This window comes from Oxyura jamaicensis, chromosome 4 (genome assembly GCF_011077185.1).
Source record: "Oxyura jamaicensis isolate SHBP4307 breed ruddy duck chromosome 4, BPBGC_Ojam_1.0, whole genome shotgun sequence".
Taxonomy (NCBI): Eukaryota; Metazoa; Chordata; class Aves; order Anseriformes; family Anatidae; genus Oxyura; species Oxyura jamaicensis.
Window position 1 is genome coordinate 22,553,947 of NC_048896.1, and position 18,334 is coordinate 22,572,280.

Below are 18,334 nucleotides of genomic sequence, written 5' to 3' on the forward strand. Positions count from 1 at the left end.
AACATTCCACAATACCCTTTGATTATATTAACATAATTTTTGCCAAAACTGTTGTACAATCACATTTAAGAAAAAATCAGGTGAGACTCAATTCACATTTCAACTTTTTTTAAAATTTTTTTGTAATTAGGAATTTAGGATCCTTTTAGTGCTTTGGCGATGATAAGCTTCCTGTTTTCACATAGATATAGTGAAAATTTTGCCACCCTGAAGTGTTGTGCAAAGCCAACAGGACCTCAGCTCTTCTTGCAGTAGCAAACTTCTTTAGGACATGTTAGGTACTTCACTTCCCGCATTTGCTAACTGATAATGATGCATTCCCAGTTCAGTCGAGGATGAAAAAAAATCAAGTTTGCTTGAATTTCTTGTTCCCGATTTTGCATTTAGAGCTGCAAAAAATCCTATGAAGCTGCCACAATTGCAAGGGCAGGGTCCTAGTTAGGGATTAATTTCCTTTTTCACAACAGTCTTCTTTCTGTTCATACAAGAAACCTTCCCCAATTAAAAAATGATTCTGTACTGTACATTACATTTATATGTATTACACCTGGTGTTTTCCATATATACATCACGTACGCGACTGCATAAGGCGTCTAGCATTGCATTTGGGGGGGCTGGTATGTTTCTGAGTGTTGTCAGAAGTTGATTGTAAAGGCTTAGGCTGTTCTGAAAAGGTCACATCTGGCATCACAGATTATTGCAATAATGAAAAACCAGCAAAATCCTTATGACCATAGTTTATTAATGAGGCATTAAATAAATATTTTCTGCAGCACTGTTATGTTCCAGTGGTGTTCATCAGAAAAAGCCAAGTCTATAATGATATTCTTGCCTACTTCACAGGAAGCTCTCACTAAGCAACTGTTTTACTTACAGGCCAACCCTCCTGAAATACTGAGATAGAAACATTATGATGCACTTGTGGAACCTACGATAGACAGAGGCTGAACTGATTTATTTTACCATCAGTTCTGCATAATTGAGCTGTTTCAAGGTGTTGTGATTCTGCACAGGATTGGAATTAAAAACTCCAATTAACACCTGAATTCCTCTCAACATTGCAAACTGCAGATAGGAATTTTACCACGCTATTGGAAAATACACCTTTTGGGGGTACTCCTGACAGTCCCTGGGACTCTGCCACATGAATCATCTGCCTAAATGTGAAATTTCCAGTTCTGAGAAAGGTGTAGGTAAATTACTTGGAAATCATTCAGGTTTGGGTTGTGGGCCAAGTTCAGCCTGAGCAGGGGGAGAAGGCTGCTAGAGCAGGCAACAGTCCAGAGTTTGGGAGACCAAGTTCAGCTCTTGGCCTTGCTGCAAGCTGCCTTCAAGTGGCTGTGTGGGGTACACCTTGGGCTCAGATACAGCAAGAGTCACACCTGGGTGAGTGAAGTGGGCCTCCTATCTAGACTTTACCATAGCTGGCAGATGAGCAGACTGCAGCTAAAGCCTCAGTTGCTAGTGCTCTGAGCCCCTAAGCCTCAGCTGAACTGTGAAACTGCCACATGTGCAAAGGAAAGCCTGTGGTATGAAACCCCACTCACAGGTACCCACCCAGCAAGTGACTCAGCCTGTACATCTAGCATTGCAAGATCATTTAGACTCAGAGTTCCCTAACACAATGAACAGGCACCAACATCATCTCCTTTGTAGGACTAGCCTTTCATCGCTAAAACAGAGCTGAACATACAACTCATTCTCATAGGGCTGCTGGTAAATACAGATTTAAGGCATCAAAATGCTCAAATACTGTTGTAACAAAGTCCAAAACACTGCCATGAAGAAAATGAACACACATAAAATTTGCCTCTAAGGAAAATTATGTGTAACACATGGACACAGAACCATAGCAGATATATTCAGAAGATGGCTTGTGGTAACAGATTTTAGATCTACATGGCCCAGAGCTGGTGAGGTACTTTGTCAATACAGAAGCAGGTGTTGTCACAGCAGGACACAACTACAAACACATCTGAAAAATCCTCCAGCATGCAGTATCCTACAAATACCTAATGGACAGAAGTATTTGAGGTCACTAGTTAACCTCCCTCAAATACTTTGCATGTTAGTCAATGGGTATTAGCCACTGGTTCTTCAAACCCATGCACCTGGAACTCCTGCTCACTAGCAAATAGCCCAGTGCTGACCTTGTAGAGGCTGTAGAAGATAGATATTTACTCACAACAGGACTGATCACTGGAAATCACGCTGCAGCACATCTTGAAAGTCCAGCAATGGCAGCAGAAGAGACTCACAAAAGGCATTCAAGGATAAGGAAATCAAAGCACAGAACACGGTCCAAGCAGCTGTGAACAAATACTTGCTTTGATGATCTTAGAGCAGTCACTGGGAAATAAGAAAAAAGGTTTCAGCAGAGTCCACATGCTACTGAACTTTATAATAAAGCAGGATTAATTCTCCACATATTTTCTGAGAGGGAGAGTCCAAAACTGACAGCCTTGCTCGCCCTTTGTTACTCAACTGCATTAGACAAATTTTAAGTGATAGCTCAAAATAGTAAACAGTCAGGCTCTATATTCTTACCTGAAAGATGAGGACAGTAAAATAAGAGTAAGTGAGGTCTGGTCATCCCTGCTGAAGAAAGTGTTTTCCCTCCTCCCCTAGGGTATTCAGGATGAGCCAGGAATTAATGGTTATATTCAAGAACGGGTTTGAGTCATCTTTATTAGGTATTTGTGGTATACGAACAGATGACAGGTTATGATTTTTAGCAGCCTTCCTATATTAACACTGCTTTTGTTAGTGCAAGGTTTGTCCATGCAGGAATCATTGTGCAGTGTACAAAGCAGTACTGTTCCTCAGATTGAAGTTTTGTGGGTTTTTTTCAGTGGTTAAAAAGATTGCTGCCAGATATAACTTAAAGTTTTCACAGAAATTATTTACTTATATTCTGTAAAGCAGTAGGCACAATGTGAATAATTAAAAACCAAAAATTTGATTGTAGCCCAGGATCTTTAAGCCAGTACGGTAAAGCAAACAAGACATCTCGAGTGCCTTTTCGGCAGGCCAAAGCACTGCCAAGCTCACTATGTAGTTTATGCCTACAATTTGGTAGTACAAATAAGATCTTAAATCTGGCCACTTCAGAAGAAACTCAAAGCTCTATTAAACTTAAAGATAAGAACATGTTTAGGAACAGCTCAGCTACTAGTTCGTTCATTTTAAGATAATTTACAAATCTGTATTAACAGCAGTGGAAGAACTTCCTCTGATTTTGTCGTTTCTCTCTGGACAATATTTCTTGAAAGATTTAGATGTATCCTCCTGAGCTCCACTATCATTTCCCCCAGCCAGCATTTTCAGAAAGAACTGAAACAAAAGATTAAGCATGTATGCATGATTAACAGACTCAAGTAACACTTACTGGAGAGAAACTGAAGAAAAAGGTAAAAACATGTAAAGGTAAAGAGTCAAAAAGCAAGCGCACACATTGCTCATAGCTGCAGCTGTTGCTTAAAGTATTAAACCAAATGCTGTGAAATCCCTTATTGGGCCTTCAGAGAATTAAAAGCCTTTTTCATTCCCACACTTAACACAAATCATTGGCTTCTGCACATACTGCTGATGGCACTATCGACAATGCCTCAGCCACATTAAGCTGAAAAGCTACGTGAGTTACAATTGTACATCAAAATAACTGTTCACTTGCTGCTGACATGGCACTGAGACCTGCTACAGGGTCCTTTAGGCTAAGCCTGAACAGGGTAATCTCAGCACCACTTTAAAGTTCCCCTGCTGAACTGAGCCCCTGGCTGTATTCTGAGGATGCTGTCTGTGAGTCCCTCCCCTCCAAAAGCTCCAACACGCAGGAGAGAGGGGAAACAGGAGGCCCTGATCCAGGTACTTTTCCAGCCAGGATCTTGAGATGACACAGCAATAGCAATAGGCACAATAAAATGGAGGCACAGACATTAGCAGATTCTTGTGACCCGAGGTTTTTGGTAGCCCTTTCTCTCCAGGAGCTCCTTAAAGGCCTGTGCGCTTTGGAGCTGTGCAACTTCCATCTCCTAAATTAATCTCCAAAGTAGATTTAAAAACATTCAAAATTCATTTTTAAGTATAGATTCCACTATTCTAACTACACTACAGTGTGCATCCCTCCAGCTGTTATAGCTAATCTAACCAATAAATATTTTATCTACCAAGAGCTATATCTTTGTTTTTTCGAAAGAAACAAGTTGCTTCATGAATTTGAAGCGGTTTTTAGTAAGTTATAACCTGTTATCCTGAAAATCAGATGTCCCGTGCTACATAAAGCCATTTCCCCTCAGCACTTTTGCTAATAAAGGCAGCAAGAGTTACTCTATAATGCAGTAAATACACCTACCTTCAATGGTCTGTGGTACATTCCCAGGAGTACCCAGACATAATGAGGTGGTCACCCATTCAACCATAAAGTTGGCCTTTAACTTTAGACAGTATTAACAAAACAATGACCTTTGTCTTGGTGTTCTTCTGACTCAGCTGTTCCCAGGCATTGTTTTTGCGAAAACTCTCCTTAGTCTTACAGACAGTATTTCTTCATAAGACAACAGTAGTGACACTTGTCATCCAGCTCACCAGCCCCTTCCTTGCACAGAGCATGTACAACTCAGCTTTACCTTTGGAAGGAGCGCCCTCTAGAGCATGAACAATGTCTTCCTTTGTACATACAGCAAGAATGGAGATGGATTTTTTTTAAACAGAGGAAAATAAACCTACATCTAGATAAATGTAGCAATCGAAAAAAAAAAAAAAAAAAAAAAAAAAAAAAAAAACAACCAGCCTGCCTGCTCTTCCAACTCCTCCTAACACTTGAAAATCCCAAAGCAGAATGCTAGTAACCTTTGTGTTACATCCCTCCATAAAATATTTTGAGTAGGCTAACTACCACAGGTGAATCCAGCTCCTTTGTAAATGCAGGTATTTTGCTATTACAAAACAAAGATAAAAACACCTTCCGTTGTTCTAGAATGCCAGTTCCTTGCCTTCAGCACATACATACATTTTGGCCACATATGGCATCAACTGCATTGAAGAAACTAGACCTAAAAAGAAAACCCTTCAACAAAATCCTGATCTGCGCTTATTCACCTTCTAGAGCTATTGCCCACATGTAGGTGCCATAAAGTTACAGCCTAATCATTCACTTCAATGAGCCTGTTTGAACAACAGTTACCTCCGCTTGGATAATATGGTCTGTTCCACATTTGTTCCACATTATTCAGAGATGCTCCCATCATAACATAAGCTCTCTTGTAGCAATGTAACTAAAAAAAGGCATCAGTTTTACATTCATGGTACCTTTTCACTCAAATGATGCTTTGCATTCCTGAGGTTATTTATTGCTGAAATATTTATTACTGAAAGAACTGGCAGAGGTGCTGGCCAAGCCGCTTACCATCATTTTACCATCATCATTACCATCTTTACCATCATCATTACCATCATTTATCAACAGTCCTGGCTATCGGGGGAGGTCCCAGTTGACTGGCAGCTAGCAAATGTGACGCCCATCTACAAGAAGGGCCGGAGGACTGACCCGGGAAACTACAGGCCTGTCCCGGGAAACTACAGGCCTGTCAGTTTGACCTCAGTGCCAGGGAAGCTCATGGAGCAGATTATCTCGAGAGTCATCACGCAGCACTTGCAGGGAAAGCAGGCGATCAGGCCCAGTCAGCATGGGTTTATGAAGGGAAGGTCCTGCTTGACGAACCTGATCTCCTTCTATGACAAAGTGACGTGCTGGGTGGATGAGGGAAAGGCTGTGGATGTGGTCTACCTTGACTTCAGCAAGGCTTTTGACACCGTTTCCCACAGCATTCTCCTCAAGAAACTGGCTGCTCTTGGCTTGGACTGGCGCACGCTTCGTTGGGTTAGAAACTGGCTGTATAGCCGGGCCCAGAGAGTCGTGGTAAATGGAGTCAAATCCAGTTGGAGGCCGGTCACTAGTGGCGTTCCCCAGGGCTCGGTGCTGGGGCCGGTCCTCTTCAATATCTTCATTGATGATCTGGATGAGGGGATCGAGTGCACCCTCAGTAAGTTTGCAGATGACACCAAGTTAGGTACATGTGTCGATCTGCTCGAGGGTAGGAAGGCTCTGCAGGAGGATCTGGAGAGGCTGGACCAATGGGCCGAGGTCAACTGCATGAAGTTCAACAAGGCCAAGTGCCGGGTCCTGCACCTGGGGCGCAATAACCCCAAGCAGAGCTACAGGCTGGGAGATGAGTGGTTGGAGAGCTGCCAGGCAGAGAAGGACCTGGGAGTGATGGTTGATAGTCGGCTGAATATGAGCCAGCAGTGTGCTCAGGTGGCCAAGAAGGCCAACGGCATCCTGGCTTGCATAAGAAACAGTGTGGCCAGCAGGGCTAGGGAGGTGATCGTCCCCCTGTACTCGGCTCTGGTGAGGCTGCACCTCGAGTACTGTGTTCAGTTTTGGGTCCCTCGCTACAAGAAGGACATGGAGGTGCTTGAGTGAGTCCAGAGAAGGGCTACGAAGCTGGTGAGAGGCCTGGAGAACAAGTCTTACGAGGAGCGGCTGAGGGAGCTGGGCTTGTTCAGCCTGGAGAAAAGGAGGCTCAGGGGTGACCTTATTGCTCTCTACAGGTACCTCAAGGGAGGCTGTAGCGAGGTGGGGGTTGGTCTGTTCTCCCACGTGCCTGGTGACAGGACGAGGGGGAATGGGCTTAAGTTGCGCCAGGGGAGTTTTAGGTTGGATGTTAGGAAGAACTTCTTTACCAAAAGGGTTGTTAGACACTGGAACGGGCTGCCCAGGGAAGTGGTGGAGTCACCATCCCTGGAAGTCTTTAAAAGACATTTAGATATAGAGCTTAGGGATATGGTTTAGTGGGGACTGTTAGTGTTAGGTCAGAGGTTGGACTTGATGATCTTGAGGTCTCTTCCAACCTAGAAAATTCTGTGATTCTGTGCTTCCTCTGGAGCTTCTAATGGTTTGTTCACTATCTCTTTTCTCCATGTTTTGGGGTCGAGATACCATGCTCCATATCTGATCTTCTCACTTTTCGGTTGGTAAGGGACCTGCAAAAATACTAATGTAGTTTTCACAGAATCACAGAACTGTAGGGGTTGGAAGGGACCTCGAAAGATCATCGGGTCCAACCCCCCTGCCAAAGCAGGTTCCTCAGAGCAGGCTGCCCAGGTAGGCGTCCAGACATGCTTTGAATATCTCCAGAGAAGGAGACTCCACAACCTCTCTAGGCAGCCTGTTCCAGTGCTCCGTCACTCTCACTGTGAGAGTGTTTGTTTCATCACATTGGCATTTTCCCCACAAGCCACAGGCAGTAAAGACACTATCACTGTCCCAGAACCTGCATACCATCTCTGAAGAGTCTACCAGGGATAATCCCATACCCTAAACTCTGTAATACAGGTTTTCCCATCAGCCATCAAAATCTGACTAGCATTTTTTTTTCTTTTTCCCCCACAAAGGTAAACAGTATTACAAACTGCTACTGGGAATCACTAGCCTCAAGTCACCTGGCCACTACTTGTTTATTTAACTGACTTGTTTTGTGGAAAACTTGGGAAGGAGGTCTGTGAGATTTAGACTTTGGGAGTCAGAGTATGATAAATGCTTTTTCTATTTCAAAACAGAATTTCTGAACACAGTGACCAAACTAACTACAAGGTTAAGGAAATGGCAAGCTTTCAGTTTAAGACAAAATTGGTCCAACTTCAACCACTTACTAAAATCCCCCAGCAGAGGCTTTCCCTCAGATCCTCCTTACGTTTTTACCTCAGCTGCATATAGCCTTTGTCTGTTTATTCAATGATTAAAAGAAAGTACAGCAAGAAAAGCAGGTAACAGGAAAGGCAGGGACTGGAAGATCATTGTACTATGCTTCAGTTTCCTCCAATTGTTTACACCTCCACCATGAGAAGATATGGGGCTCCAAGTCTAACTAACACCTAACAAACTGCTTCTGAGGTGTATTGGGCATGACATGCTTAACTTGATCTAAAGCTTGCACAGCACTCAGCTGTGTTTTTTCCATTGATTTCACTGGCTTTGGGTACAAGCAAAACTGCTGAGAATTCTCTTCAGTTTGACCAGCAAAAAGACTGTATGGTCAGGCCTTAAATAGTACTCTTAGTTCTCATTCTCCTATTTTACTTCCCTGCTGCTTGTAAAAAGTAACTGCTATCAAATAGCTCATTTTTAACTACACTCTGAGTTCTTGAGATAAGCATATAGAGAATTATCAAGTACTTGTGAAAATAAAGCTCCATCCTCAACTCCAGCAGTCTCCACCTCAAGCCATCCCAAACAGACTTTTGCAAAGACTTTGCTCAGTGAAATAATGAGGGGGAATGGTTTTAAACTAACCTTTAAACTAGATTAGATGCTAGGAAGAAATTCTTTACTCTGAGGGTGTTGAGGCACTGGAACAGGTTGCCCAGAGAAGCTGTGGATGCCCCATCCCTGGAGAAGTTCAAGACTAGGTTGGATGAGACCCTGGGGAACCTGATCTAGCAGGTGGCATCCCTGTCCATGGCAGGGGGTTGGAACTGGATGATCTTTAAGGTCCCTTCCAACCCAAACCATTCTATGATTATGATCCTATCAAATGTAAATGTGGGCTCTTTTACCTTAACTTGGCAGGGCACGCACCCTAGGTGATGAGAACTCCTGACAGCAAACTTGAGAGGTGAAATCTCCTGTCTTCCCGACTGCTCTGCTTGCCCATCGAGTTTCATTGCACAGAAAGGTGTAAGGAGGCCAGCCTCCTTACTTTCACTGCTGGGGTAGAGCAAAGTCTTAAGTGCATCTTCATCAATACTGCAGTTCCCTCCTCCCTGGAACAACAGCATCAAAACAATCTCAGATTGGCGGGGGGGAAATATTTTTTTTTCTTCCATATATTTCCTTCCTGCCCCCATTCCTATCTATAAGTACAATTAAAACCAGGGTTAGTGTCAGCTTATCTACACATACGCTTGGTATTTGCATCACTGTGATGCAAGCACAAAGTCAGTTTGGAGCTAAGACATGAATTGGTGTATCCATGTCAGATATATAGGGACTTCTCCCAGGTGAGAGGGTTAAATAGTAGCTTGAACAGAGATGGATCCCCTGGAAAATCTTTGTGAAGCAAGCTTACTTAACAGTATTTTTGTATTAATATACTCATTATTTGCTTTACATTTCAAAGGACTGAGCCCTGGTAGACATGACACTACAGAGCTGGGAGTCAGAAACAAGCTTGCTTGTTTCTGACTTTGCCTCCTGTATTCACATACCCAGAATCATACTTTTACTTTCTCAAATCTAATGATATTTGCCCTGAACACAGTAATTACATTTTTAGAATGAAAGAGTACAGATGGTGGCAGTTTTACTTACCAAAGACATAACCCAGTCACAAAAACGCTTGGTTACTCGCTTTGTGTGTTCATCAAGTGGAGCTAAGTGACTCTGTGTGGCCTTTTTTCCTCCTGCTGTTACCTTCTTCTTAGAAAGCGAGGTACATGCTTTTTTGCCCAGAGACTCCTTGCTGCTGCAGTATTAAAGCAATAAGATATGAAACCTCCCTTGATTAGCTGCAGCAGTAGCTGTAAACAACAGCCATATGCCTTTGAATCACAAATGGTACAGTTTACCACCAAACATGACATGATTTTGGCCAGGAATAGCCTGGGCAACTTGAACTAGTTGTAAAAATCAGTTTGGCCACACCTGATATATCTAGCAAGACAGTCAAGGTTTGGAAGCAAGACTTGGGAAATAGTTTGCTATTTTCAAAATAGAAAACTCTTAAAAATGGAAGCGTATAGCTCTATATGGTGCCCATCACCATGCCTTTATGTCATTACTAAAAGGGCCCGGGAAAGCATAAAATGAGACTCAGCTGACTCAGACTGTAAAAATTAACCAGCAGTGAGGCTGACTCCTTACAGTTTAACACCCATAACTAATCCAGAACTAAGACTAGTCTCTGAACAGGTTGTGGGATATCAATTTATCATTACTTTCACTGAGGAAGACAAAGGAACCTATCTTCATGGAAACCACCCCCATGACAGATTTCGGACAAAAGGGCTGGCTAAAGAGGAAAATTTTAGAAAATGCTCATATGAATACTGAATCTAAGACAGAGACAGCAAGCAAATTATTGTATGTTAAGTTCATCAGCACTAGCTGAGAAGGCTTGCTATAGTGAGTTTGTCTTTGTCTGGTTCAAATTGTAAATGAGCCTGTTCATAGGCACCTGAGTTTCCTCTTTCAACACATCTGATTTCAGATAAGGAAATTTGAGCCATTTGTATTGCTCTTCCCATCTTGTCTTGTACTCACTGTACTAGCTTCTTGCAACCCGTTACTTTTATTTGCTTGTCCTGCATATGATCCTGCACCTCCTGAGGAGTTTGGGTCTCCCGTTGATAGTCATTGTATCCAGTCTTACTCTTAAAAAGGATTTCAGGACTCAGGACACCAGCAACCTCTTTGAAGAGCTGCAAGCCAAGCAAAGGGAGAGCATCTGTTCAAAAAAACCCTCATTGGATGAATTGCTCTTGGGGGCTGTGTGAAGGACTATGCAAAATACAAATCTCTTGATGTTTTATAGCAGTTAAATCACAGAATCACAGAACTGTAGGGGTTGGAAGGGACCTCGAAAGATCATTGGGTCCAACCCCCCTGCCAAAGCAGGTTCCTCAGAGCAGGCTGCCCAGGTAGGCATCCAGATGGGCCTTGAATATCTCCAGAGAAGGAGACTCCACAACCTCTCTAGGCAGCCTGTTCCAGTGCTCCATCACCCTCACTGTGAACAAGTTCTTTCGCATGTCGGTGCGCAACTTCCTGTGTTCTATTTTGCGGCCATTGCCCCTTGTCCTATCCCCACAAACCACTGAGAAGAGGTTAGCTACATCCTTCTGTCTCCCACCCCTCAGATATTTGTACACATTGATAAGATCCCCTCTCAGTCTTCTCTTCTCCAGGCTGAACAGACCCAGGTCTCTCAGCCTTTCTTCATAGGGAAGATGCTCCAGGCCTCGTATCATCTTTGTGGCCCTCTGCTGCACTCTTTCCAGGAGGTCCCTGTCTTTTTTGTACCGGGGAGCCCAGAACTGGACACACTACTCCAGGTGAGGCCTGACCAGGGCAGAGTAGAGGGGGAGGATCACCTCCCTTGACCTGCTGGCCACGCTCCTCTTAATGCACACCAGGATCCCATTAGCCCTCTTGGCCACCAGGGCACACTGCTGGCTCATGGTCAACCTGTCGTCCACCAGGACCCCCAGGTCCTTCTCCTCAGAGCTCCTCTCCAGCAGGTCGTCCCCCAGCCTGTACTGACACTTCCAGTTGTTCCTTCCCAGGTGCAGGACTCTACACTTGCTCTTATTAAACCTCATTTGGTTTCTTCCTGCCCATCTCTCCAGCCGGTCCAGGTCTCGCTGAATGGCAGCACAGCCTTCTGGTGTGTCAGCCACTCCTCCCAGCTTTGTGTCATCGGCATATTTGCTGAGGGCAGACACTATTCCCTCATCAAGGCCGTCGATGAAGATGTTGAACAAGACCAGACCCAGCACCGACCCCTGGGGAACACCACTAGTCACAGGCCTCCAGCCAGACTCTGCTCCGCCGATTACCACCCTCTGAGCTCGGACCGTCAGCCAGTTCTCAACCCACCTTACTGTCCACTCCTCTGTCCCACACTTTCTCAACTTTGCTAGCAGGTTGTCATGGGAGACAGTATCAAAAGCCTTGCTAAAGTCAAGGTAGGTGACATCCACCGCTCTCCCCCCATCTACCCAGCTGGTGATGCCATCATAGAAGGCAACGAGGTTGGTCGAGCACGACTTCCCCTTGGTGAATCCATGCTGACTACTCCTGATAACATTCTTCTCTTCCAATTGCTCGGAGATGGCATCCAGAACAAGCTGCTCCAACACCTTTCCAGGGACAGAGGTGAGACTGACTGGCCTGTAGTTTCCCGGATCCTCCTTCCTGCCCTTCTTGAAGACCGGAGTGACATTGGCTATCCTCCAGTCTTCAGGCACCTCACCCGTTCTCCAGGACCTTTCAAAGATGAGGGAGAGCGGTTCGGCAATCACATCTGCCAGCTCCCTTAGCACATGTGGATGCATCCCATCGGGACACATGGATTTGTGTGTGTTGAGCCCACTCAGACACTCCCGAACCACTCTCACGTCCACCGGGGGGAGCCCTCCATTTCCCAGACCCTTTGTCCTATTGCCACAAGCGAGGAGTCCCGGGGGAGTGTCCTTGAAGCAAAGACTGAAGCAAAGAAAGCATTCAGTACCTCTGCCTTCTCGACGTCTTCCATGACCAGTACCCCCCTCCTCGTTCAGCAAGGGACCCACATTATCCCTAGTCTTCCTCTTGCTGTTTACATACTTGAAAAAACCTTCTTATTATCCTTTCTCTCTTTGGCAAGCCTCATCTCTAGGTGGGCTTTAGCCTTCCTCATCGCGTCCCTGCAGGCCCTGACAACATGTCTATACTCCTCCCAAGAGGACAGGCTCTTTTTCCACATTTCATAGACCTTCCTCTTCCTTTTGATCCCATCGACGAGCTCCTTGCTCATCCATGCAGGTTTCCTGCCCCCCTTCCCCGATTTCCTATTCTTCAGGATGCACCGATCCTGAGCATGGAAGAAGTGCTACTTAAATGTAGCCCAGCTCTCACAAGCACCCTTGCCTTCTAGCAACCTAGCCCATGAGATACTCCCAAGCAGGCCCCGGAAGAGGTCGAAGTTGGCTCTTTGAAAGTCCAGGGTAGCAATTCTGCTTTTAGCCTTACTTCCTCTGCCTAGTTCCATCTGGAACTCTACCATCTCATGGTTGCTGCATCCAACCTTCGCTGCCCCCAACCTTCGCATCCCTAACAAGGCCATCCCCGTTGGTATGAACAAGGTCACCCCCCACCTCATCGGCTCCTTAAGGCTGTTCATAGTGCAGAAGATTCAAGTTAAGAGACTTAGAGACTTCGTTTTTTCAAAATCTCTGAAGTATTAATTGCAACTGGGGCTGCTTGCCAGACCTCTGAATCATGCTGAATTTCTGGTCTCGGCCATCTCCTATGGCAATCTGCTGTACTACATATAAGATTTTATTTCAGCTGATTTTAAGTTTCTTCCCTTCAGGACAACCCCATGTTTCATGTTCCATTCCCGCAGTAATAGCAGCCAGGGATCAGGGAGAGCTCTGCTGTTGCATTATCTTACAGAACAGAGACCCAATTCCCTTTTCTGAACTCTAAGGTTTCTCCCAGTGAATCCATCCTTCAACATCTTGCCGCATCTAAGCTTAGGTTACTATAAACCCCTGGAGCAGCCTGAACAGCAATAGAGACAAAGGTGCTTGATACCCAGTGTCCCATTGTACTGTAGTATGAAGTCTGCCCTTTCCAACAGTCTCCCAGCTCTCCCCTGTTCCTTTTGTGAAGTACCAGAAGTGAAAAGCCCAGTTCTGCCACTGTGTTTGGTCACAGTCCTCTGTTTGCAATATCCAAATAACCAAGTTCTGAAAACTCTGAGACATACAAGAGAACTACCTTTTGCTTGCATGAAGGAGAGAAATTTGAAGAACCAGAGGCTGGGAAAAGAGATAAGCTTCTGTAAACAGGCTGAAAAATAAAAGTAATGAGATTATACCCTACTATCTTGAGCACAGGTAACTTTTCAATTTTGATTAGACTTGCTTCCTGCCTCATAGCATCCATTTATGCCAGTGCCTGGTGATAACTTAACAGATAAGATGTTCTGTAATCTGTGAAGGCAGGCACTCAATTTCCCAGCCTGTTTATAATAGCATTTTGTGAATTACTTGCTGACAATCTGGACCTACTGTCTAAATCTAAGCTACCTTTGATATCACTTGCTTTGTTTTTACTATGGAAAGAAAGAGGTGGTGGATTTATTTATTTTTGTTGTTGTTAATTGAAAATAGTCATCAGCTAGATTAGTTTCCTGTTTCAATTTTTTGAAGAATCTGTATAACCAGGATTACAAAAATCATTACCTTTGGGGACCCACTTATTTCCAAGTGTGGGTAGAGCACTGTGGGATGCCGTTTCAGGCAGTGCTCTATCTGTGCAACATAATCCCTCCTGGCTTGCTGCAGAGGGCTGAGCTTGGAAAGATAAATCTGTGGTTTGGTCCACTTCTTGCTTTTCTTCCCTGGAGCTGTGTATGAAGAGTTCCCTGTGCTGTTTTTCACAATAATTGAGCCAGGATGCTTTTTACCATACACAATCATATTATCAGATGAAGGGGGAAAGCCATCTCGGAAGTCATCTAGTCCTTTTCTCAGGAATATCCAGCGCTGGCCATTAAGGGAGTCTGAGAACCGCAGTCTGCTTTCTCGGAAGTTGTTGTAAGACATTTCTCCTTTCTGTAAGCAAATTGCATTTGCTTACAAAGAATCCAGCTGGGTTCTAATGAAAAAGACATTGAAAGTACAAAGGGATATTCTGCTCCAAGCATGCTTACACATACTAGCCATCTTTTTGTTACTATTCAGCTTTGGAAAAAAGTGTTTTATAACACTGACTTATTCTGTATGACTGAACAACTGCCAAACATCAGAATTGCCCACTCACAGAAATTTCTGGCATTTCAGAAATTTATTTTTAAATAAAAAAGTCATGATGTTACAGAGCTTGCTTCAACACCATCAACATATTTCAAAGCTTCGTTTTGACTGTTCCTACCATTACAGCGTAAATTGTGTTGTACCATGTATGTAGTCAGAAACGTAGTCAAAATAAGGTTTTGATAAAACTGTCATGATTCAGAAATGATCCAGGACAGCATTTTCTGACAGCAGATCCTTCCATCAAGCATTTGTAGCCAAATGTCCAGTGAAGAAGGCCCTTATTCTTACTCTGCCTCATTTCAGATCACTAACTTTTCCAACTTGCATCCATTTCACATGAAATCTGTCATTGGTGGCCTACTAAATGAATATTTTGAGCAAAATAGTTTTGGCAGTTTCAGAGAGGTAGAAGTTGGTGGCTAAACCAATCCACATTTTCAAGTGCCCAACCTGCAGTTTCCAAGGAGGTTTGGGTTGTTGCAGGAGGGGAATCATGACAGCACTGAACAAGCAAACTGGATTGGGAGTCCCTGACTCTTTGCTACAAGGGTCAGAAGCTGTATTAGCTGCCAGATAGCAGCAATACAATTCTTCAAATACTTTTTGAACTTTACAAGCACAGTAACAAGGTGATTCAGCGTTATGAAACATTTTAATCCTTCTTGATCAGAGGTTAAATTGAGGACAATAAAGTAGTGACATAGTATTTACCATCTGTCTTCACAAGAAAAGCATTGTCTGCACTATGGTAAGGACTGCTCCAAAGCAAATGGAATAAAACAAGATAAACATCACTAAACCTGCAGCATTCTGCACTACCTGGTACTGATGCATGTGTTGATGCTACTTCAGTTTCACTATGCCAACACTAAATACATCCTCATTATGGTTTGCTCTTGATTTCACTTACTCTTTGGATGCTAGCAGGGCATTTTTTTTTCCTCTGTCAAATCATTTAGCAGCTGGGAAGGAGGTCTCTTTACAGCAAATATTCAAGTACCACCACAAAGCCATGCAAGAGCTAGTTTGGATGCTTCTACTGATACAAAGCCAGATCCAAATATTTTCAGCTGTACTGCACAGGTTAGCAGTTTTCACTGTTGCTCCAGGCCAAAGTGCTAAACAGATCCTCCAAATGCTGCCAAAGAAAATGCCACCCTAGCCACCTCCACAGGAGCAGTCAGGCCAAAGAAGGTTACTGCACTCCTACTTCACCTTCTTCCAGCAGCTGTAGAGTTGAGACATGGAGACCACACTGGATTTTCAAGACAAAATATTCTATTGCTTCAGCCCAGCCTGCCCATATTTTGATGGGCTGTAATTCACTCTTGGCCTGCTTTCATGTCTACAAAAATCTTTTTCCGCCTAGATTTCATGTTTTAAACCATACGTGGTGCTACCAGGTCAGACAGCTCACTGTACTCGTGTGGTTAGTTTCATGCTTACCTGTATTGGCTTGCTTCAATGATTGTGTCAGTAGCAAATAAACAAATGGCTACTTTCAGTGCCTTAGCAATACTGTCCTTGCTTGCTAAAGCGTAACAGTACAGAACGCCATTAAAAGTTTGCTTCAGAGATAATCAGTGCTATTCACTTGTGATAGCAAATGCCTCTAGACAAAGAAACCCCTGAGTAACTCTATACAAAACATGTTCCAAGAAAATACCATTAAGTATTACAAGAAACCGTAAAAAGAAAAGCACATACCTGATATTTTACAGCTCTGACTGTGAAAATACCCTAGGCAAAAATGGCATCTTCCTCTACAATGTAAGGTGTAAAGTAAGCTAATTCAACACACTCTGCAAGGAAATCTCCAGAAAATCTTAAAAACCTAGAAGAAAACATGCAAAAGTTAAGACTTCTAGTATTACATCAGACAAGGCACTAGTTTCAAGCCCCTGCTGGCATAATACCCTGGGCATGTTTCAAGACGGTTGTTGTGGAAACCAGATCCACCACTGTCTGCCTACAACAAAGGTTTTTTTCACAGAGAGATATACAGAGAGCTCCTAGGGACTTTAGAGGAAAAACTTGAATTAAAGCAAAATTGTGTTTTGTCACAACATATATCTTGATCTTTTTAACACCAGTACTTATTCAAGAATGGAACAGTCAAAAGTCTTTACTGCTGATGGAACATGGTACAACACACTGTTCCGTGTGCCTTTACTTAAGTATTCATTAACACTGAAAATGTGAATGAAAATGAAAACATAAGAAGCAAACGTGGGCCAACTGTGTCACTTCTTGTGCTTTTGAGTAAAGACATGGATTATTTATCTTGTAAAATATACATTTCCCAGAAAATTCTACTGAAATATCTACAGACATTTTCAAGACATGTAGAGAATCAAGCCTGGATAATGTCATTAAACCTAGCTCATCCTTCAGACTCACCTTTGCCTGTAAGATTGGACAGGGCCAGTAAAAATCAAAGTCCAGCTGCACAGTGGGTAGGTGCTCCTGCTGCTGCTCTCAAGGTTGTACTTTCAGCCAGTCTCCTTCTAATCTACAAAAAAAAATCAGAAGCCAAGTGAAAGCATCCTCCCAGCTGTGCACCCAAATCATGACAAAGCCCCATTCCACAACACTGCCATCTCTCTCACAACCTTACTTAGCTCCTGGCCAAGTGATATTTAGCTGAATTGTTCTCCCAACCAGCAGTAGTGAAGGGGCAATACTGGGGCAGGAAGAACTTGGAAGCTCCCTCCTGTCAGGGAAGCATGGAGCAGATATAGCTGCCTTTGCAGTTATTGTGTGAGAAGTTTTGGCTCTTGCTACTGGAACAATGATTCACATCTTTCTTCATTTTCTGGTTTGAGACGCTAACAGGAAAAAAATCTGCGCTAGATTCATGTCTTTAAGATGCTGCTAGGATATCTTTTGAAATGCAGACAGATGGGGCAGCAAAACAGTAACATAATATTAATTAATGCACTAAGAAACATTTTCTCAAGCAGACCTCTGTTTCTGAAGCGCTCAATCAATCTTCAAGCCAGACTATCCTTTTGGTTTGAATAAAAACAACAGTAGCTTGTTCTGCTATGCTATAGATCACTTTCAACATGTTTGTTAAAGTTTGATTTTAGCTACCTTGTGGGTACAGCTTCCTTTCAGCAACAAATCCTATTTTTTTGTCTGTACTTAATGTTACTAAGCCTCCTTTTCACTCTGCACCAATGGCCTATTATAATAATGGACTAATACTAGCTGAATGTGTATCCCAGAGTGAGTGAACCCTACTGAAGAAAACACCTAGCACATTTGGGCTGGCAAATGTCTGATGTAACTACCTATGCATACAACATACATCTTTCCTTTATGGATACAGGTAACACTAGTAGGGCTTTTGAAGGCTTTATCTATAACCTGATACTATAAGTTCACTAGTTTATTTTAACTGGTGTATTGTAATCACAGATGACGAAAGTGGAGGTACTGCGAGACAGAATTCCCAAATTGACTCTCCCTCTATTAAAAGGTCCTATATATTTTTTATGTTGCTCCTCTCATCTTACAAGGACTTTGCTTCTCTCCTGTCCATCCATCAGGTGAAAAGCAGAAACTTTTTTAGAAGCACATGGTACAGCTGAGAAGTAGAGTCCCTGGGAATCACAGCCTGACCAACTCCAGTTTCAAGGCAGTGAACAGTGATTAGTACAAACTCAGTTGTGGCTGCTGTTCTCAATTAAAAAAAAAAAAAAAAAAAAAAAAAAAAGACAAACCCAAGACCAGGAAGACAAGGTCC

General features: G+C 43.3%; 1 protein-coding gene across 4 annotated transcripts; it reads right to left on the minus strand.

The window, feature by feature from the left end:
* Window positions 1-2,289: 2,289 nt before the first annotated feature.
* Window positions 2,290-17,398, minus strand: LOC118166597 (protein FAM47E-like). 4 transcript variants are annotated; one of them, XM_035325640.1, is made up of 11 exons: window positions 17,201-17,398; window positions 16,984-17,095; window positions 16,291-16,417; window positions 14,008-14,422; window positions 10,319-10,476; window positions 9,368-9,521; window positions 8,614-8,820; window positions 6,935-7,041; window positions 5,308-5,353; window positions 3,954-4,031; window positions 2,290-2,349 (listed from the first exon to the last, which is right to left on the minus strand). In XM_035325640.1, exons 4-11 carry the CDS (start codon window positions 14,368-14,370, stop codon window positions 2,347-2,349), a joined length of 1,116 nt encoding a protein of 371 aa, XP_035181531.1. In that variant the 5' UTR covers window positions 14,371-14,422; window positions 16,291-16,417; window positions 16,984-17,095; window positions 17,201-17,398; the 3' UTR covers window positions 2,290-2,346. The 4 variants fall into 4 exon arrangements, with proteins under 4 accessions (XP_035181531.1, XP_035181533.1, XP_035181529.1 ...); XM_035325638.1 differs by lacking the exon at window positions 2,290-2,349 and adding an exon at window positions 2,672-3,333 and having other exon boundaries at window positions 17,201-17,394; XM_035325642.1 differs by lacking the exons at window positions 5,308-5,353; window positions 6,935-7,041 and having other exon boundaries at window positions 17,201-17,397.
* Window positions 17,399-18,334: the final 936 nt, after the last annotated feature.